Source organism: Geotrypetes seraphini, chromosome 2, assembly GCF_902459505.1.
Source record: "Geotrypetes seraphini chromosome 2, aGeoSer1.1, whole genome shotgun sequence".
Classification (NCBI taxonomy): domain Eukaryota; kingdom Metazoa; phylum Chordata; class Amphibia; order Gymnophiona; family Dermophiidae; genus Geotrypetes; species Geotrypetes seraphini.
The window spans coordinates 262527721-262550620 of NC_047085.1; the positions used below are offsets into that span (position 1 = coordinate 262527721).

The 22900-nt window shown below is 44.0% G+C and overlaps 1 protein-coding gene across 7 annotated transcripts in view; it reads left to right on the forward strand.

The window, feature by feature from the left end:
- CACNA1I (calcium voltage-gated channel subunit alpha1 I) overlaps positions 1–22900 on the forward strand; it is a 1298213-nt gene that overhangs the window by 1202158 nt on the left and 73155 nt on the right. For all 7 annotated transcript variants that reach the window (XM_033929511.1, XM_033929508.1, XM_033929510.1 and 4 more), the window contains one exon: positions 8903–8981. In XM_033929511.1, coding sequence (XP_033785402.1) covers positions 8903–8981 — 79 coding nt within the window. The remainder of the gene's footprint in view (positions 1–8902; positions 8982–22900) is intronic.

Genomic DNA, 22900 nt, shown 5'->3' on the forward strand with positions numbered 1-22900 from the left:
TGTCATACCATGCCTATTCTCTGTCCCATAACCACACCCACTTTTCAGGTAGGCGTCGATAGGCGCCATGTTGAATTCTGTGCACAACTTCAATTAAAGTTTAATGTTTTTTTTAAATTGACTTAATGGCGTTTTCAGTTAAAACACCAATTAAAAAACTGGGGGGTTGCGCATGTAATTTGGCTAGGCCCTTTGCTTTATATCTGTTACTGTTGTAGCTTTGTGGATAGGAGCCTCTCTCCCTGGATAAGTGCCGCTTATCAGGGCCAGCCAGATTTTAAGTGGCAGCAACCACTTTAAGTGCTGGGGCAGTTTGGAAGTGGAGCTAAGGTGGAATCAGAAGTTATTCAGGTACCAATGATATTTTGCACCAGTACCTAGATAATTTTGTCTAGGTACCTGTGTTGAATATTGGCCACTCCTGGATAAAGGCTTTAAAAAACTGTGTTATTTCAGTGGGCATTTGAGATTGAATGTGAGTAATGTGGAAAGGGACACATAGAAACATAGAATATGACGGCAGAAAAGGGCCATCGGCCCAACAAGTCTACCCACTCGAATAACCCTCCCCCCTAAACACTCCCTCGAAGTAACCCCACATTTTTGTCCCATTTTTTATTGAAATTGATCACATTGTTGGCCTCAACTACCTGAAGTGGAAGATCATTCCTGATGTCACCATGAAATCTCCCACCCTTGATTTTTAACGGATGCCCTCTTGTAGTCGTAGGTCCTGTGGGCATGCTGCAAGACAGGGGAAAAATTGAGAGAGAGAGAGAGAGAGAGAGGAGATTATGCATGACAGAAGAAAGAGATAAACAGACACAGAGATAGAGGAGGAAGGGAGGAAGACTCAGGAGCAATGTTAGGAAATTTTTTTTCACAGAGAGGGTGTTAGATGCCTGGAATGCCCTTCTGAGGGAAGTGGCGGAGAAGAAAATGGTGATGGAATTCAAAAAAGCATGGGATAAGCATAGAGGATCTCTAATTAGAAAACGAAGGATATAAATTAAAGAACTAAGACCGATATTGGATAGACCTATATGGTCTGTATCCCATATATGATGATTTGGTATAGGATGGGCTGGGGTAAGCATCAATGGGAACAAAAAGAACAATTGGCAGAACCCTATATTAAACTCTCAAAGAACATCTGCTGGTTAATAAAAATGAGGCACCTCATTACGGGCCACAGTTGAGCACTTTAATACTCCTGTATAACTTTTATGGCCCCAGGCAAAAGCATCAAATGACCAGCACCAGGTTTAAAAAACCTCAATAAGTCAATGGGGCTGGGAGAAACACTAACTACATGGATCAATGACTGGCAGACTTCAGAGGGTGGTAGTTAACGGTACCCTCTCTAAAACATCGGAGGTGACCAGTGGCATACCGCAAGGTTCAGTCTTGGGCCCGCTCCTTTTCAACATATTCATAGGGGACCTAACTCAGGGGCTTCAAGGTAAGATAACGTTATTCGCTGACGACGCTAAACTATGCAATATAGTGAGAGACGACAATTCACCCGATAGTATGACACAGGCCCTACATTTGTTGGAGCTTTGGTCCTCGACATGGCAGCTGGGCTTCAATGCTAAGAAATGCAAGATCATGCACCTTGGCAGCAGAAATCCGTGCAGAACTTACACCTTGAATGGTGAGATCTTAGCTAGAACTTCAACAGAACGAGACTTGGGAGTGATCATCAGCGCAGACATGAAAACTGCTGATCATGTGGAGAAGACTTCATCTAAGGCAAGACAGTTGTTAGGTTGCATCCGAAGGAGTTTCATCAGCCGGAAGCCTGAAGTCATAATGCCATTATACAGAACCATGGTGAGACCTCATTTGGAATACTGTGTGCAATTCTGGAGGCCACGCTACCAAAAAGATGTGCTGAGAGTAGAGTCGGTGCAATGGATGGCCACCAGGATGGTCTCGGGGCTCAAGGATCTATCATACGAGGAAAGGCTGAAAAATTTGCGGCTGTACTCACTCGAGGAACGTAGGGAGAGAGGAGACACGATCGAGACGTTTAAGTATATTACCGGCCGTATCGAGATGGAAGAAGAGATTCTCTTTCTCAAAGGACCCTCAGCCACAAGAGGGCATCCGCTCAAACTCAGGGGCGGGAAATTTCATGGCGACACCAGGAAACATTTCTTCACCAAGAGAGTGGTTGATCCTTGGAACGAGCTCTCGGTGCAGGTGATCGAGGCAAACAGTGTGCAAGAATTTAAGAGCAAATGGGATGCCCATGTGGGATCCCTTAGAGGGTTAAGCCAAGGGAACCTGTCACCAGGAGTGGGATCTCTAGGATAGTAGACTTGGGGGTGGGTCAGTAGAGTGGGCAGACCTGATGGGCTATGGCCCTTATCTGCCAACATCTTCTATGTTTCTAAGTCCTGTCCCGAACATCATTCAGTCTCTGCATTTATTCACATTTCTTATTTATTATCACGGAGACTGAATGATGTACGGGGCAGGACTTATTGAGGTTTTTTAAACCTGGTGCTGGTCATTTGAGTCTTAATAATAAATAACAAATGTGAATAAACGCTGAGCAAGAGGCTTTAGGAGCAGAATAAAGGGACAAAAAACGGCTCAAAAAAGCCCCACCCCTTAAATGAATAATTTCAAAAATATTCTCAAAAGTGCTTCTGTGCTAAAAAGGTATAAGAAAAAAATCATTTCATTCGCAAATCTTATGTAAATCCCAGCAAACAATAATCAAAATTCATAATCCATTCACAAGACTTATCTGAGTCCCAGTGGGTGATTGTCTCGGCTCTTTATTAACCTCTATTTAAATAAAGCCATCAGATGTTCTTTGAGAGCTTAATACAGTAAAACTTCGGTTTGCGAGTAACACGGTTTGCGAGTGTTTTGCAAGACAAGCAAAACATTCCCGCAAATCATGCCTTGCAAACTGAGTGTTGACTAGATTTCTGAGCCCCCTCCCCTGCGATCAGGCATCCCCTGCCCGCGCGCTCAAACACAATCCCTTACCCTGGTCTGGCACCAGCACCAATGCACAGGACATGCCAATGCTGGTGCCCGAAGATCCTGCCTATTGCCTGGGCTGGGCCTTGAGCATCTGTGCATGCTCAAGGTCTTCTGGCTCCCGCTCTCGCCGAGATTCTTGGAGATCTCCGAGAATCTCGGAGAGAGCGAGAACCAGAAGGCCTTGAGCATGTGCAGATGCTCAAGGCCCAGCCCAGGCAAGAGGCAGGCTCTTCGGGCACCGGCACCGGCACCGGCATGTCCTGTGCATTGGTGCTGGTGCCGGTGCCAGATCGGGGTAAGGGATTGTGTTTGGGTGGGTGAGGGATGTAGGATTGCGGGGGGGGGGGGGTGATGCGAGCAGAGGCGGGCGATGCGAGTTTGGGGGAGCAATGCCGGTTCACGGGGGGGGGGGTGGAGCAGCACCGGTGGCCTCGGGGGGGGAGGATAAGGTGGAGCATCACCGTTGGACTCAGGGGGGGAACGAATCAAGCGAGTTTCCCTTACTTCCTATGAGGAAACTCGCTTTGATATATGAGTACTTTGGATTACGAGCATGCTTCTGGAACAAATCATGCTCATAAACCAAGGTTAGGGTTCTGACAATTGTTCTTTTTGTTATATCATAGGTTTGGCAGTTTTCTAGAGTTTTTTTGGGTTGCCATCAATGGGAACTCCACTAATAGGGAACAAGAGGATGTTACTGGCCAGACTTTATGGTAGATATCCTGCAAACAGGATGGTTGGAGAGGCTGGAGTAAGCTTGGCCGGCAATTTCAACATTTGGAACTTAGGACAATACCAGACTTTACAGTCCCATGGCCCAGAAATATCAAAGAAGAGACAATGGCACGGATAGCAGGATGCCCCGACGAAGAAGCCAAGGACTACTACTCCTACACAAGAGAAGACGACCCCACAGCCAATAAGGGAGAAAAAGCAGGAAGGGACAACTCAGACACAGGAGAGGACGACCACACAGCAAACAAGGGTGATAACACAGGAGCAGTAAAGGATACCGTATTTGAAACTATAGGGACGGCCAAGAGTAGAAGGTCCAAAAAGGTAACACAAAGGGAATTTAGATGTATGTATACGAATGCTAGAAGTCTAGGTAACAAAATGGGGGAACTAGAGAAAATAGCAAGACATGACATATTGGATATCATTGGCATAACAGAAACATGGTGGAATGAAGAAAACAAATGGGACACAGTACTACAGGGATACAAACTGTATAGAAGAGATCGAGTAGGGCAGAAAGGTGGAGGTATTGCTCTATATGTTAAGGAGGGAATAGATTCTGTTGAAATGGTTACAACAGAAATGAAAGAAAAGCTTGAGTCACTCTGGATCAAAATTCCTGGTCAATATGGTGCAGATACGAAAATTGGCCTTTACTATCGTCCCCCAGGACAGGCGGAGGAAACTGACTCAGAAATGATGGAGGAAATCAAACAAGAATGCAAGACGGGAAATGTAATTATATTGGGAGACTTCAATTTCCCAGGGATAGACTGGAAACTAGCAACCTCCAACTGCGGCAAGGAGGCCAAGTTCCTGGAGGTGCTAGGGGATTGCTTCCTGGAACAAATGGTAAAAGAGCCGACAAGAGGCAACGCCACCTTGGACTTGGTCCTAAATGGCCTAACGGGACCGATAACAGAAGTGGAAGTCGTGGTTCCACTGGGAACGAGTGATCACAATGTAATCAACTTTAAACTTGACATCGGGAAAGGGAAACATGCCAAAACCTTAACCACCACCTTAAACTTTAAAAAGGGTAAATACGATTGCATGAGGGCCATGGTAGAAAAACGACTAGAGAAGATGGTGGACAAACTTGAAACGGTAGATCAGGCATGGTCCCTACTGAAAAATACTATCACAGAAGCACAAGATCTCTACATTCCGAGGATTTCCAAAGATCGGAGAACAAAGAGCAAAAGAGAACCGGCATGGCTTACCATACAGGTGAAGGAAGCCATAAAAGAAAAGAAGGACTCTTTCAAAAAATGGAAATGCATAAAGACAACCGAAGCCTGGAACAAACATAAAGATGATCAGAAGAAATGTCACAAGGCGGTGAGGGATGCCAAACAGGATTATGAGGAAAAAATAGCCCAGGAGGCCAAAAACTTCAAGCCCTTCTTTAGATACGTGAAAGGGAAAAAACCTGCAAAAGAGGCAGTGGGACCCCTGGACGACCAGGGAAGAAAAGGGTACATCAAGGAAGATAAACAAATCGCAGACAAACTAAATTCCTTCTTTGCGTCTGTCTTTACGAAGGAAGACACCTCAACAATACCTGAAGCGGAGAAAGTGTTTCCAGGAGAAATAGAGGACAGCCTCACCACAGTTGAAGTGGACTTAGACCAGATATACTATCAGATCGACAAACTTAAAAGTGACAAATCCCCTGGACCGGATGGAATTCACCCGAGAGTCTTAAAGGAATTGAAGGTTGAAATCGGAGAGTTATTGCACAAACTTGCAAACCTGACAATCAGAACTGGACAGATACCGGACGACTGGAGGATAGCGAACGTCACGCCAATTTTCAAAAAAGGATCGAGAGGGGAACCGGGCAACTATAGGCCTGTGAGTCTTACGTCGGTTCCCGGCAAGATGGTTGAAGCACTGATCAAGGATAGCATAGTCCGGCACTTGGACGCACACGACTTGATGAAACCCAGTCAACATGGATTCAGGAAAGGGAAATCATGTTTGACGAATTTACTCCAATTTTTTGAGACCGTAAACGAGCAAATTGATAGTGGGAAGCCTGTGGACATAATATACTTGGACTTCCAGAAAGCGTTCGACAAAGTTCCACACGAAAGACTTCTCAGGAAACTACAAAGCCATGGCATAGAGGGAGATATACAAAGATGGATAGGCAAATGGCTGGAAAACCGAAAGCAGAGAGTGGGCATAAATGGGAAGTTCTCCGACTGGGAGAAAGTGACTAGTGGTGTACCCCAGGGCTCGGTACTTGGGCCGATCCTTTTTAATATTTATATCAATGACCTGGAGGAAGGAATATCCAGTGAGATCATCAAGTTTGCAGACGATACAAAACTATGCCGGGCAATCAGATCGCAGGAGGATAGAGAGAAACTCCAGAGCGACTTGTGTCGGTTAGAAACATGGGCGGAGAAATGGCAGATGAAGTTCAATGTGGAGAAATGCAAGGTAATGCATTTAGGCAATAAAAATAAGGAATACGAGTATACAATGTCAGGTGCAACTCTGGGGAAGAGTGAACAAGAAAGGGACCTGGGTGTACTGATAGATAGGACCCTGAAGCCGTCGGCACAATGCGCGGCAGCGGCAAAGAAGGCAAATAGAATGTTGGGCATGATAAAGAAAGGAATCTCGAGTAGATCGGAGAAAGTTATAATGCCGCTTTATAGGGCAATGGTCAGACCACACTTGGAATACTGCGTCCAACATTGGTCTCCCTACCTAAAGAAGGATATAAAACTACTGGAGAGGGTGCAGAGACGAGCAACAAAACTGGTGAAGGGTATGGAGAGACTGGAATATGAGGATAGACTTATAACACTAGGATTGTTCTCCCTTGAGAAAAGGAGAATGCGTGGGGATATGATCGAGACCTTCAAAATACTGAAAGGAATCGACAAAATAGAGCAGAGAAGATTATATACACTGTCCAATTTGACACGGACTAGAGGACATGGAATGAAGCTAAGGGGGGACAGGTTCAGGACTAATGTCAGGAAGTTCTGCTTCACTCAGAGAGTGGTTGACACCTGGAATGCCCTCCCAGAGGAGATTATTGCGGAATCGACCGTCCTAGGCTTCAAGAGCAAACTAGATGCATATCTCCTTAAGAGAGGCATATAAAGATATGGTGGACTATAAATTACGCCAGGTGTACACCTGGCGGGGCCTCCGCGTGTGCGGATCGCCGGACTTGATGGACCGAAGGTCTGATCCGGAGATGGCAGTTCTTATGTTCTTATGTTCTTATAACTTATGGGCAGGCTGGATGGACCGTTCAGGTCTTTTTATGCTTTCATTTACTATATTACTATGTTTGTTAGGTAACAGATTTTGTTTTGTGATATCATATTGATTTTGTGTATGTTTTTTATTGTTATCTGCCAAGTATTATAGATTGTGGGAAATTTGACATGTTTAAAATAAATAAGTTCCAGTGAGCAGCTTAAACCTTGATTTTGAGAACTGGTATCCAGTTACAACTTTAAACATCACAGCATTTGACGGTCAACACTGACCGTAGAGTTAAATTCTCAGGGGGAACATGAAGAAGCGAAACATATACTAATTCAGGGTGAAACATTTCTCCACGTCATATTCATATGTTTCTTGTCATAATCAGGATTCTCTGAAGACTAAGGGCTCCTTTTGCGAAGCTGCGTTAGGGCATTAACGCACGGAATAGCGCGCGCTACATTGTCCCGCGTGCTAGACGCTAACGCCAGCATTGAGCACTAGCGGTAATATTCTGCGCGCGCTAAAAACGCTAGCGCACCTTAGTAAAAGGAGCCCTAAGTGACATGACAGTATTAGCGTGCTGAGTAAACATGTGCTTGATAAAGTCAATCACCTCTATTATAAACTTTGTGAATCTCACTACCCAATAACGTAATTGCGCTGTCGCACAAATCTTATGCACTGACACAGGTTGGTTTAGAGATTAACAGGGGTCTCAAGTGCTCACTACCAGAAGCCTGAGTTAATTCTCAAAGCCACTGGCTGCTACCGTGAGCTATCATCGGTCTCGTATCTTATCTCTATGCCTATGATTTGTGCATTTTAGTATTGACTTATTTTCTTTATAAATTATTCCTAAAACTCTATATTATTCAATGCTTCACCATTCCAATTCATCAGGATTACTTAGCTTTTTTTGTGTCTTTTTCTTGCTGTTTTATTCCCATTCCATATTATTCAGGATTTCTCAACTTGAGGAAACTAACAGGATTAACATAATGAAAACAAGTTGAGAAATCCTGAATAATATGGAATGGGAATAAAACAGCAAGAAAAAGACACAAAAAAAGCTAAGTAATCCTGATGAATTGGAATGGTGAAGCATTGAATAATATAGAGTTTTAGGAATAATTTATAAAGAAAATAAGTCAATACTAAAATGCACAAATCATAGGCATAGAGATAAGATACGGGACCGATGATAGCTCATGGTAGCAGCCAGTGGCTTTGAGAATTAACTCAGGCTTCTGGTAGTGAGCACTTGAGACCCCTGTTAATCTCTAAACCAACCTGTGTCAGTGCATAAGATTTGTGCGACAGCGCAATTACGTTACTTGATAAAGTCAAGCCAGAGTGATTTTATTTAAATGCAAGAACGAATGAAATGCTTTTCTTAAAAGGGTTGTTATTTATTTTGAAACGGTGTGAAGATTATCGTATCCAGCTCTAATAAAGAATGTTTCCTTTCTGCTAATAGCAACTGAGTGGTCAGCTTGCCCTGAATGTGATGTTTTGCATCTGGCATGTTGCATATATGTACAAAGTCAAATGTGTGGAAATGCTTCAGGACATTCTGTACTATGCAAAATCTAGATTCATCTAGCTTGAACTGGAAACGTTGGGAAGTGCTGTTCTAAAGCCCCCCAAATCAGGATAATCTTGATTTCTTGCTATATTCTGAAAGGTCCCTGTTGTGTGCGGTTTGGGGATATAATGTATCTGATTTCCTTGCTGACTGTGCCCAGTTTGAGGCAACCCATGTTATCTCAGATTACATGCAGATTGGGAGCCCTCCAAGGACAAAAAAATACCTTCTGTACCTGAATGTAAGCTGCTTTGATAGCTTTTGAGCTTAGAGACACTACATAAGAAATTTAAAAATTTTTTTTTAAAAAATATGTTCTCTTATTTTTAGGTAGGAAATCTTGGCCTTCTTTTCATGCTGCTCTTCTTTATCTATGCTGCTTTGGGAGTGGAGCTATTTGGAAAGCTGGGTAAGTGATTTTTTTTTTTTTTTTAGGAATTAATTGCCATTCTTGCAGAAGATTTGATAATTAGGCAGAGAAGTTGAGGAGAAACTACAGAGCCAGTATTCCGCATGAGATAAACGAGTAGGAGAGGCTCCTAATCTCCCAATGTCTAAGTCAGGGGTCTCAAAGTCCCTCCTTGAGGGCCGCAATCCAGTCGGGTTTTCAGGATTTCCCTAATGAATATACATGAGATCTATGTGCATGCACTGCTTTCAATGCATATTCATTGGGGAAATCCTGAAAACCCGACTGGATTGCAGCCCTCAAGGAGGGACTTTGAGATCCCTGGTCTAGGTGTTCCCCGGATTTCCAATAGCGCATAACCGGGTAAGTCTGTTGAAAATCCAGGGAGCTATCCAGTTAGTGCCAGGGTGATCTAAGGGCAGAGTTAGGGCAGACCTGGAAGTTATGTGGTCACTTCAGTCAACTGCCTGGATAACTGACAAATACATTTGTGGAAAAAGCTAGATAGTTATTTATCTATTTATTTAACTTGGTTTCTATCCCGTTGTCTCCAAAGAGCTCAGAACGGGTTACAGGTGAAACATACAATACATAATTTCAGTACAAGATTACAGGACAAGTTTTTATCCTTATTAGGGTCCTGGCCAGGGCCGGATTTAGATGAAAAGAGGCCCTGGGCTATTCCACTTATGAGGCCCTTTCACCTCCCATTTTTAAGTTTGTAAATTACATGAGAGATAATAAAATACATCATTACTGTGATATATATCAATATGTTAAATGAAACATGTTGTTATTGGTACTAACCTTTATAAAAAATGTGACACGGATAATAAATAAAAAAAAGTCGAGAATACTTATTTGGACATTTATTCTCAGCACCATATATAGTACTTGTAACAATAACTAATCAAACATAACACACAACATTGACCCTTCCTATGTCCATAGTGCCACCAGTGCGTCCTTTCTCACCTCACCTCCGATGCCCGCCTGCCTCCCATCCCCCTTCAATTGAACACCCCCCCATGCCATCCTGCCTGCCTGCCTTCCATTAAACCCCCCATCCCCTCTCCGATGCCAGCCTGCCTTCCTCCCATCCCCCTTCCACTAAAACCCCCCACCCCACCCACCTCCGATGCCAGTCTGGGCCGCCCTGTCCTGACGGATCCACGTTTTGCCTCTCTCCCCGCGGGGCTGGGCTTTGCCCAGCTGTTTCCGGACTGACGTCTTTCCCTCCTCGATCCTCCTCCCAGGGCGAGAAAAAGAAAGGGAGAAGCCGAGTCGGCGCCCCGTTGCAGCCAGAGCCGGTTCCGATCCCGAAGCGTAGAATTTCTCCTTATTTTCGGTTCAGTGTTTTAGTGTTCATTGTTTTTAGAATAGTGTAATTTTAATTTTGCTAACAATTTGAATGTAGGCCCTTCTTGATCTTGAGGCCCTAGGCTGAAGCCTAGTTAGCCTATAGGAAAATCCGGCCCTGGTCCTGGCATTGAATATTGTCTGGCACACAGATAATTTCCAGTTGCCAGGGAATACGTGGATATTCAGTGCCAGTGCATGAATTGTGCTCACTGAATATTGAGGTCAAATATAGCCCCATGGTGGTCAGCATCTTAAAAATTGCTAACAACTGTCAACTGAATATCAGGCATTGCACTTTTAAGAATCTAAAAATAAAGGGGTCAATTTTAAGCAGCAGTGCCAACTGCATTCATTTAACCACTGATGCCAGCATTTAAATTATTATACACTAGAGGCCAAATTTGTGGAAACACGTGGAGGGGCATAATAAAAAAAAAAATGTCTAAGGCCCCTTTTGGCCTAAGCCCCTAAACGCTGAAAGTAGCAGGAGGGAAAATGTCCATTCTCAAAAAAAAGTCCAAAATGAGGTTTTTTTTTTGAGAATTGTCCACCTCTACATTCAGAAGTTTAATCGCCCAGACCACCATAACGTCTAAAATGAAAACACATTCCAAACCAAAATCGCCCAAGTCCCTATGGGTGGGGACTTAGGCACCTGGGCCAACCAGAATTGCGGGCCCAGGGCCTGATTGGCCCAGGCACAGGTGCCTGGGTCAACTGGAATTGGCCCAGTTGACTTAGGCCCAGTTGCCTTGGAATGGCAGGCCTATGGCCGGATTGGCCAAGGCGCCAAAGGTCCCACCTATATTGTGGAACATAGTTCAGGGGGACGATCGGGGGAGGGAGGGGGCACGGGTGCGCTGTGGGCAGAAGGGCCTGGGATCCCTCCTGCCCTTATTTGAGGGGGGTTGCGGGGGATGTTCTGTGGGCAGGAGAGCCTGGGATCCCTCCTGCCCATATTTGAGAGGGGGTCATGAGGGTTGTGCAGTGGTCAGGATGACCTGGGAACCTACCTGCCCATATTTGAGGGGAGTGGGGGGTTTGCCTTCCGGCAGGAGGGCTTGGGCTCCCTCCTGCTGGTATACAGGGGTTAGCTGGGGTGCTGGCAGGAGAGCTTTTGATCCCTCCTGCCGGTAGTTGCACCGCGCCTTCAGCAGGAGAGATTGGGCATCTCTCCTGCTGCAATTTGCGGCAATTCGGGGGGAGGGGGTGATCACAATCACAGCAGGAAAGATTAGGCATCTCTCCTGCCGTGATTGTTGCAGTGGGGGGTGGACAGGTTGCCGGGGCTGCTGAGCTGATCACGGCAGCTGCGATCAGCTCAGCAGCCCCTAATCGGAACTTATACCTGTTTCGACTTGGTCTAAGTCAAAACATAAGTTCCGACTGGGCCATCTCCTTAGACTTTTGGTTATACATGCAATATGACCTTTCCCCTTCTCTAAAAACACCTCTTTTTGCTCTAGGCGTTCAGAGGAAGGGTAAAGGCCTAAGCTGGTTTTAGATACATCTAAAACCAGCTTTGATTATCAGTACTTGGACGATTTGTCTTTTTGATTGTCCAAGTACCAATTTAGGCCACTTTTTGAACGTTGGGGTTTTTTTTTATTATGAACCCCTTAGCATTTTAGACATTACCCTTAAAAAAAGAACCATGACCAAATCATCATAATTCTCACATTTAATGCATACATTTTCAACTAATGACAGAAACTCTGTAATCACTTAACAAGACCAGCATAATATTTGGCATATTTCCTAAAAATAATAATGTTCATAAGCTAATAATGATTTGTTCAGTTATCTGATGACTTCTTCAGTCTCGCTAGTAGTCCATTTGATATTTATTTTACGTAATTATATACCGCCTTTCAAGGGTATCAAGCGGTTTACAATCAGGTGCTCAAGCATTTTCCCTATCTTTCCTGGTGGGCTCACAACCTATGTAACGTAGCTGGGGCCATGGAAGATTAATTGACTTGATTACCGCCTCACATCTTCTTGGCATACTATCCATAAGTCTTTGGAAATCAGTAAGTGTTATTATGTGGAACCAGGATTTGATTATTATTTCTATCAGCTGTCTGGCCTGACACCAACACATCTGTTTCGACCAGAGACTTATTAATGTCAGCTGCAGTTAATTTCCGATTCTGTAGAGCACAGGTGTCAAAGTCGGTCCTCGAGGGCAAGAATCCAGTCGGGTTTTCAGGATTTCCCCAATGAATCTGCATGAGATCTATTTGCATGCACTGCTTTCAATGCATATTCATTGGGGAAATCCAGAAAACCCGACTGGATTCCGGCCCTCGAGGAGGGACTTTGACACCCCTGCAAGAGCCATTATCACTATCCTTCTATCAGTCTGAAGTGTTGTAACCTTTTTCTGGCCCCTTCCGGCCTTACTTTTTCTGCTTCTAGTCTCTTCAAAGTGCTTGCAAAGTTTCAGTACCCCGGCCAGTGACACACCTTGACCAATTTGGGCTGCAATCTCTCAGTCCCTGTAGCCTTCTTTTCTTTAGGTTATGGCTGTTGCTCTCTTTTTAGGTGCCCAGTCAAGTCTCTTCTGCAAAATTTAGCATACAGCTAATAATTTTAGTGTGTTTAGACAATTAATATTCATTTAATTCAATTAAATCGTAATTCATGAAAAATAGCAATTCAGATTTTTTTTTTCTTCATATGGCACAACAGGCCTTTCAAAAACACCCACAAGCTTTGACAACAACATGAGAGTATCAAAACGAAACATATATCCTACTGTACTGTATGCAGAAAGTATGCAGGAAGTATGTAGGAAGTCATCATGCCGCTGTATCGCGCAATGGTGCGCCCGCACCTGGAGTACTGTGTTCAATACTGGTCGCCGTACCTCAAGAAGGACATGGCGGTACTCAAGGGAGTGCAGAGGAGGGCGACTAAGCTGATAAAAGGTATGGAAAATTTTCCATACGCTGACAGGTTAAAAATGCTGGGGCTGTTCTCCCTGGAGAAGAGGAGACTTAGAGGGGACATGATAGAAACCTTCAAAATCCTAAAGGGCTTAGAGAAAGTAAATAAGGACAGATTCTTCAAACTGAGGGGAGCCACAAGCACTAGGGGTCACTCAGAGAAATTGAAAGGGGACAGGTTTAGAACAAATGCTAGAAAATTCTTTTTTACGCAGAGGGTGGTGGACACATGGAACGTGCTTCCGGAGGAAGTGATAGGCCAGAACTCTGTACAGGGGTTCAAGAAGGGTTTGGATAGGTTCCTGGAGGATAAAGGGATAGAGGGGTACAGATAGAACTTGAGGTAGGTTATAAAAGTGGTCAGAAACCACTTCACAGGTCGCAGACCTGAAGGGCCGCCGCGGGAGCGGACCGCTGGGCGAGATGGACCTCGGTCTGACCCAGTGGAGGCAACTTCTTATGTTCTTATGCGCTCAAAATCTAAGCAATACATATCAAAAGAAACACAACAAATTGCTTACTTTTTTGATGTGAAATCACTAAAGGCCTATTTCACAAAGCCGCGCTAGCATGCTGCAGTGCGGTAACAGCCCCGAAGCCCAAAGAGATTTAAAGGGCTTCGGGGCTGTTGCCCCGTGGCAGCCGCTAGCTCGGCTTTGTGAAACAGGCCCTAAATGTCATTCCTAACCATGAAATGAACAAAATTGCTACACAAATATTACCAGTAATGTTTATAAACAATCAAAGAATGTTTATAAATGTCATACATTGCAGGATTAAATAAGTAACTGGAGCAACAGCTGAATAAAGTTCTACAATCTCAAAAAAAATCAGTGTCTCTACAATTTTGGCCACCAGCGTAGATTTCCTTGGCATCCCATAGATCATTCCAGAACTTGTGGGTTATGCCCAGGGGCAACAGCCTCAGCCCCGAGAATAATAGTACTAATTTTAATGTCATTTCTTCCACTCATTCTTCACATACATGCAATATAATCTTGTTAACAATATATAATGGTAACCACAAAATTAAAGTACACAAAGCAAACTGAAACATCTGCATTCCTTAATGCCATGTTCTGGAAGGAGTTTTTCCGCAACTAATACAACAAGGCTAATTAACCCCATTCTACCTCTATTTAAAATGTAATAACAATCAAACACCCAGGTCGTCACATAAAAAAGCTTCTCCTTTCTCAGCCCCTAATGACTGCTGTTTTACTCGTTTAACAAAATTTAATTCAGCTGTACCATCCCATATCTAATTAACTCAAAAAGGTGCAGGTGGCACCTGAAAAATGAAAATGAAAATTGTCAGGCTACTAAAATATGTCTTTTACCTCTGAAAATGGGCTATAAACAACATTTGGGACAGCCCCCCTCATGCTCTACAACTCCCTCCTTGATGCTTTCATTTCTAGCTCCCCTCCCCAATGCTCTCCTCTACAGCCTCCATGTTCTCCAGCCCCCTCCCGAGTGCTCTCTGCCACAGTCCCCCCCCCCCCCAATGTTCTCCAGCCCACTCTCTGATGCTCTCCCAAGAAGCCACAGTGCTGCATTGGAGAAAGAGAAAACATGATGCACATTCCCCTGTATTGTGCGAAATATAAAGATAGCAGAAGTACATTTTAAAAACTGATATATTACAATCATTACACGATAGGCTAACAAATACAAATAAAACAAAATTTGGGTAATATACCATTTTATAGGACTAAATACAGTTTTCAATTAGCTTTTAGAAACCAAAAACTTTTTCCTCAGGTCAGGACATGATATGAGAAAGGAGGGTTGGTCTCCACACATTGGTAATCAAAAATGTATGAAAATTAGACCAATGAAAAGATATCACCTTATTTCCATTTTCATTAGTTATATTTATTAACACAGATATCACACTACTTTATCCTAACCTAAAAATAAAATTCAGTTTTTCTACCTTTGTTGTCTGGTCATACTTTTTCTAAATACAGTCAAACCTCGGTTTGCGAGTAACACGGTTTGCGTGTGTTTTGCAAGACGAGCAAAACATTCCCGCAAATCGTGCCTCGCAAACCAAGCATTGACTCGATTTGCAAGCCCCCCCACCGTGATCCGTCATCCCCCTCCCCCGCTGGTGTCACACCCCCATGATCCGGCATCCCCCACTCACCCACCCAAACACAATCTTTTACCCCGATCTGGCACCAGCACCAACGCACAGGACATGCCGATGCCCGAAAATCCTCCCTTTTGCTTGGGCTAGGCCTTGAGCATCTGTGCATGCTCAAGGCCTTCTAGTTCTCGCTCTCTCCGAGATTCTATGAATTTAAATTTTGGCGTGAAAGTCAGAAATTTCCTACTAAAATTCAAATTGGTGGACTGCCCTGTTCCCAATCAGGTCAGTGAACCCACTATTTACAAAGTCATACTGCAGACTTCAGAGCATACCCTGAAGAAAGCCATAGCATGGTGGCTAAAATGTTGGTTTCTACCTGACAAAGATGCAGCAAGACCTGGAAACCTGCAACAAGCACAATGCCAGCTGCGGAAACCCTGAAAGAACGTTCCCTCCTCCTGTCAACATCCCCCTCATCAGCCTCTGCCTAGCCCCAACATCTCACACCCTGTACAAGATTGGCAGGAGAGATGTCCACTCTTTTCTGTCACCAGGGTCCCCCAAGCCCCTGACAAGCTCCTGACCACCTTGATCACCCCCAACACCCCTGAACCTTTAATTCAAGGATGGCAGAAGGAATGCCCACTCCCTCCCATCGCTGGGGTCCCCTGCTGCCTGACAACCCTCTGCCTCCCCCAACAACCCTCCAACAATCCCCTGACACCCCCAGCAGGAGGGATGCCCACTCCCTCCCACTGCTGGGATCACCCACACCCCGATACCCCTGGCATGAGGGAAGCCCACTCCTTTCCGCCTACTGGGGTTCCTTGGCTCCCTCCAACAACCCCCCTGACAACTCTCATACCTTTTTGACGAAGACTAGTCAGAGAGATGCCTACTCCCTCCGGCCAGCAGGCCTGCCTCTTCAAAATGGTTTGCCTACCCTTCCTTGTGCAATCTGGGATGCACCGGGGAGGGGCCTAAGGCTCTGATAGGCCTATCCTCAGTCCACCCTGCCTCACCTCTATCTGGTACAAATAGTATTGGGCTATTTAGATGGACTTTTGCACTGACATTATCTATATAACAGCCCAAACCCCACAAGATAGTACAAAAGGGAAAGCTTTACCCCTTCAGCTGCAGTGACTACTGGATTTGTTGCTTCTCAGAAATTACTAACTATAACTCATTCCCTTTATGTCACCAGGGTATAGTAACTGTAATTCTTTTTTCTGTGATTGAGGTGAGGAATAGCTATACTAGAGTTGTGTGTGACAAGATATTAACTGTAATTAGATACATATAGTATGTGGGTGGGAAACCGATAACTTTGCCCAATTATATTTTTCTTAACTTTTCCCACCCCCTACTTTCCTTTCAATCCATTATCAGCCAGGAAGTCACTCTGGAGCCTTGTTATCTCTTCATCTTTTTAACCTCTTATTTCCTGTACCTATGAAGTCATTGGATTATCCATCATTTGAGACCCAAGGCTGAATTTCTTAACAACAGGGGAAATTAATGTTAAAAAGAGGTGAAAATCAGACAGCAAGAGTGAACGTTATCTTTTGCAGTTTATCACATGTTACAAGGGTACAGGTGCCTAGAAAAGTTTGGATTATTCTCAGATGCACGCAAACCCCCAGTGGCACAACAAACCCAAGTACCATGACTGGAGGTTGAAGAGACTATCTCCTCTAATATACGGTAAGAGGTAGGCAGAAAAAGGAGGGAAAGCTTTTGGGTTGTTTTTGTTTTGTTTTGGGGTTTTTTCCAGGGGGGCAGGGGGTCTAGGTTAGAAAAACAGAGCAGTTACACCGTACTATAGAGAAACAGATAACAGTCAGCATAGATTAAACCCCAATAATTAAATAATAAGTCGGTGCTCCAGTCTAGAAAAACTCTCAAAACAGTTTAAAACCCAATAATTAATATTACAGCCAGTGTTCCAGGCTAGAAAAAATATATCAAGTAGCAAAACCATGTTTACAGTGAGTAGAGAAATTTAAGAATAAGTCAAAAGGCACCTAAGTTAATTAACAAACACCGTTTAAAATAGCAAAAAACTGCAACGTTAAAGCGCCTACCAGTACCTAAATAATATGTGCTGGAATCGCGCCTACATAGGGACTTAAGGCTGCCTAATACCACTATGGGCACAGCTAATGAGGAAATGACATTAGGTGGTCTAAAGCACCTACGTAGGCAAGATTCACAACAAAGGCACTGGAAATGTAGGCCCGGAAAACCCTGGCCTACATTTCCGGCTGCTATCTTTCACAGAGGTGTAATTCTCTATAAGGCGCCAAGGCAAGATTAATTTGTCGAGGGCCCCTAGGCACACAAGTACACTGGGCCCCCTGCCCCACCCCACCCCACCATGTGCCCAGGCGGAAACAGGAAGCTGTGTCAGAGGGAAGCTTTGTGCAAGCAACACCGCTTGCAAAATTACAGTTCCCGTTGCCTTTCTTACCCGCATTGCTTGCTTGTCTTATTTTCCGTCGATGGGGGGGGCCCGCATTGTTGATCGGGGGGCCCCACGTTGCCAATTGTTGAGGGGGGGCCCACGTTGCTGATTGGGGGGCCGCGTTGCCGATCGGTGCTGGAGGGGCCCATCGCCGTTTGGAAAAACCAGTGTTGATGCCATCCTTCATCGGGCCCCCCTGACCATTTCAGGCCCTAGGCACATGCCTACTGGGCCTATTGGTTAATCCTGCCCTGTAGGGTGCCATCGCGTGACTGACGTGATCAGCAACTGCTTTTTAGGTGGCCACTGATATAAACACCCTAAAGAAAATCTGGGCCTTAGCAATTTCCAAGTTCAGATCTTTGATGAGAAGCACATAGTTTAAAAAATAGTTATAAGAATGCAAAAACAGAAGAAACTAACATAAACATTACCCCAGATGGATTCATTATACCACATGTCAAAACTGGGAGAGGGAGAAGATTTAGTATGCACTAATTGTTAGCGTATGTCAAATACGAAGACGCCAATAGGCATAAAATTGACATCTTAGCATTCAGTGTACGCTAAATCTGTTAGTACATCTTAGTGAAAGGAGCCCAAAGGTAGTAATTATTAAAGGAAATCAGGCCTAGGCATGATAACTTGGTAGGATAAAAAAGAGATTATGTACTTACCCTGGTAAACTCTTTTCCAGTAGATAGGTGAGACATTCTAGACAGATGGGCAATGTCTCATCTATTGCACTGGAAGTATTAGTATACATACTCATGAAACAGCTAAAGAGGGTTCAGAGATTTGACTTGGTGTGAGTTTCTTTAAATCCAAAAAGTAGCAAAGATGTTCTGGGATAATAAGCATGTGTCTAGTACCTAAATATCTTATTATACTAGTTTAGATATTTTTTGTTTATAAACCTTCCCTGCTTGATATTGCTATCATAAATATTCCAAGGAAAATCCCCAGACAGCTATGCAATAACATCCTTTGGCCACTTTTTCCCAAAGCAGCCTTAGTAAGGGAGGGAATAACTGGGAGCAAGGTATAATTAACTGGAGATTATACATATGATGCACATTTGGAGAATGATGTTATAAGAGATCCTCTAACTTGTAAGTTAAGCCATTTTCCAAAAGGAAAACATATATACTTTCCTTTATTATCCCATGGAAAGCCTTTGATACCTGGCATTAATATGTATAAATTTCCCAGTTTACATGGTATGTAAAATGGTTGCCTTTTTCCAAACCCTCTTCCCAGGAATATCTCTCTGCCAAGGTTGGTTAAACTTATGCGTATACATACTGCATAAGCATATGTTTGCTTACTTATTAAGATTTAGCTCACACTCTTTTCAGTAGTCACTGGGTGGGCTACACTCAAAAAACTCGCCGTACCTCAAGAAGGACATAGCATTGCTTGAGGGGGTCCAGAGAAGAGCGACGAAAATGGTAAGAGGTATGGAAAACCTTTCATATGCCGACAGGCTAGAACAGCTGGGGCTGTTCTCCCTGGAAAAGAGGAGACTTAGAGGAGACATGATACAAACTTTCAAGATCCTGAAAGGCATAGATAAGGTAGACAGGGACAGATTCTTCAGACTGTGGGGAACAACAAGTACAAGGGGGCACTCGGAGAAACTGAAAGGGGATAGGTTTAGAACCAATGCCAGGAAGTTCTTCTTCACCCAGAGAGTGGTGGACACATGGAACGCACTCCCGGAGGTAGTGGTGGGGCAGAAGACACTACAGGGATTCAAAGAAGGTTTGGATAAATTCTTGAAGGAAAAGGGGATTGAGGGATATAGATAGAAGTAAGGATAGGTTTTTTTAGGGCAGGGAACACTTGACAGGTCATGGACCTGATGGGCCGCCGCGGGTGCGGACCGCTGGGTGCGATGGACCTCTGGTCTGATCCCGGTGGAGGCAACTTCTTATGTTCTTATGTTCTTAACTCAAACTGAACACAGCAAAAACAAAAGCACTCTGGTTTCACAATCCCCAGCAAACCATCCCAACAACCATTACCTTGCCCACAGGAACCAATCTCGACATCAACAAAACCTCCAAAATACTGGGAGTCATATTAGACTCAACCCTCTCCTACGAACCCCAAATCTCTAACATAAGGAAAAAGACTTTCTACAGCATGAGCCAACTCCGACTGGTCAGACCCTTTTTCCACAGTCACCACTTTGCGATACTGATGCAGATGCTGGTACTATCACAACTGGACTATTGTAACTCACTCTACACAGGCATAAATACCACCCTCACCCAGAAACTGCAACTGATCCAAAACACAGCAATACAGCTAATCTTCAGGCTGAAAAAATACGACTCCATCTCATCTTACTTCAACAAACTCCACTGGTTACCAGTCAATGCTCACATCAGTTTCAAAATATCATGCATAAGCACCACACCTACATCATCACGCACGTTCCCCCCACCCAATTTTGCCCTGTTTCATAACTGTCCATCTACCTCTTTCCAAATCTAACTGATGTTATCTCACTGTCCTTACAGTACCTCTTGTTGTACACCGTCTTGAACTGAAAAAAATACGACAGGATATAAATAAAGATATTATTATTATTATTAAATGCAAGCTCAGCAACACCTCTCTTCAACTTGTTCATCAATTCTCTTTCCAACTCAACCAGAAAACAAGAAACTCCTTCCATCCCCCCAAAGGAATAAAATACAAACATGTATTCAGCACTCTTATTACCTTCCTTGGTGCATAAACCTGGAACAACCTCCCGACAGATATCAAAACTGAACCCAATTATCTCAAATAAAAAAAACAACAACCAGAAGACTCTTCTCTTTGGGGCAACACACCCTATCGACAATTAGTAGCGTACATGGACTGAATATCCACTATTTTCAATGCAAATTGTACCATTAGTCCCCTTTCTATCTCACCCAGTACACCTCCCTCATCCCTTCCTCCTCCGGTCTCCTTTTCTCTCATCCCTCTTCCTTCTGCCTCTCGTGAATTGTACATCACATTGAACTTATTTAGGCATAGAGCGACTCACAAATAGTAGATTAGATTAGATTTTGTGCCTGTCAGAATAAGCAATTTTATAAACACTTAATTCTACGCTCAAAACACTGCTTAACCTGTGGAAATGCCTCTCAGGGGGGCATTTTGGATAGCCCACATTGTTGTAAACCACGTATGCACTTTAGCACATTTATGTTTATTTCAATTACGTAGAGTGCCTAAATTGAGGTGTCAGTTTAATGAATTGCCTCAGTTGTGGTTTCCTGAGTGTTTTTGCCTTTCATCATCCTATCTGCTGCCTACTCACAAGATATCTCCAGATACACCTAGTGTCCCTCATGGGATGATGTTTGCTTGCAGTATGTGTGGTTCCGTCAGGGTGTGCATGTGAATGTTGATTCTGGGTGCAGGGTCTGATTAATTTTTGCCTGGGGAGAGGGAATAAAATGTCACAGTTCATAACATAAGAATAGCCATGCTGGATCAAACCAATGGTCCATCTAGCCCAGTAAACTGATCCCAGGGCAAGCTGCGGCTTCCCCCAGAATTGTCTCATAAGAACATAAGAAGCGCCATCTCCGGATCAGACCTTCGGTCCATCAAGTCCGGCGATCCGCACACGCGGAGGCCCTGCTAGGTATACACCTGGCTTATTTTATATCCAACCATATCTTTATATGCCTCTCTCAAGGAGATATGCATCTAGTTTGCTTTTGAAGCCTAGGACTGTCGATTCCGCAATAATCTCCCCTGGGAGAGTATTCCAGATGTCAACCACTCTCTGTGTGAAGCAGAACTTCCTGATATTAGTCCTGAACTTGCCCCCCCTTAGCTTCATTTCATGTCCTCTTGTCCGTGTCAAATTGGACAATGTAAATAATCTTCTCTGCTCTATTTTGTCGATTCCTTTCAGTATTTTGAAGGTCTCGATCATATCCCCACGCAGTCTCCTTTTCTCAAGGGAGAACAATCCCAGTGTTTTAAGTCGATCCTCATATTCCAGTTTCTCCATACCCTTCACTAGTTTAGTTGCTCGTCTCTGCACCCTCTCCAGCAGTTTTATATCCTTCTTTAGATAGGGAGACCAATGTTGGACGCAGTATTCCAAGTGGGGTCTGACCATTGCCCTATAAAGCGGCATTATAACTTTCTCCGATCTACTCGAGATTCCTTTCTTTATCATACCCAACATTCTATTTGCCTTATTTGCCGCTGCCGCGCATTGTGCCGACGGCTTCAGGGTCCTATCTATCAGTACACCCAGATCCCTTTCCTGTTCACTTTTTCCCAGAGTTGCACCTGACATTCTGTACTCGTATTCCTTATTTTTACTGCCTAAATGCATTACCTTGCATTTCTCCACGTTGAACTATATCTGCCATTTCTCCGTCCATTTTTCTAACCGACACAAATCGCTCTGGAGTTCCTCACTGTCCTCCTGCGATCTGATTGCCCGGCAGAGTTTTGTGTCGTCTGCAAATTTGATGATCTCACTGGATGTTCCGTTTTCCAGGTCATTTATATAAATATTAAAAAGGATCGGCCCAAGTACCGAGCCCTGGGGTACACCACTAGTTACTTTCTCCCAGTCTGAGAACTTCCCATTTATGCCTACTCTCTGCTTCCTGTTTTCCAGCCATTTGCCTATCCATCTTTGTATATCTCCCTCTATGCCATGGCTTTGTAGTTTCCTGAGAAGTCTTTCGTGTGGAACTTTGTCAAATGCTTTCTGGAAGTCCAAGTATATTATGTCCACCGGCTTTCCACTATCAATTTGCTTGTTCACGGTCTCAAAGAATTGGAGTAAATTCGTCAAACACGATTTCCCTTTCCTGAATCCATGTTGACTGGGTTTCATCAAGTCATGTGTGTCCAAGTGCTGAACTATGCTATCCTTGATCAGTGATTCAATCATCTTGCCGGGGACAGACGTAAGACTCACAGGTCTATAGTTGCCCGGTTCTCCTCTCGATCCTTAGCAGACTATGGACTTTTCCTCCATTAATTTATCCAAACCTTTTTATAC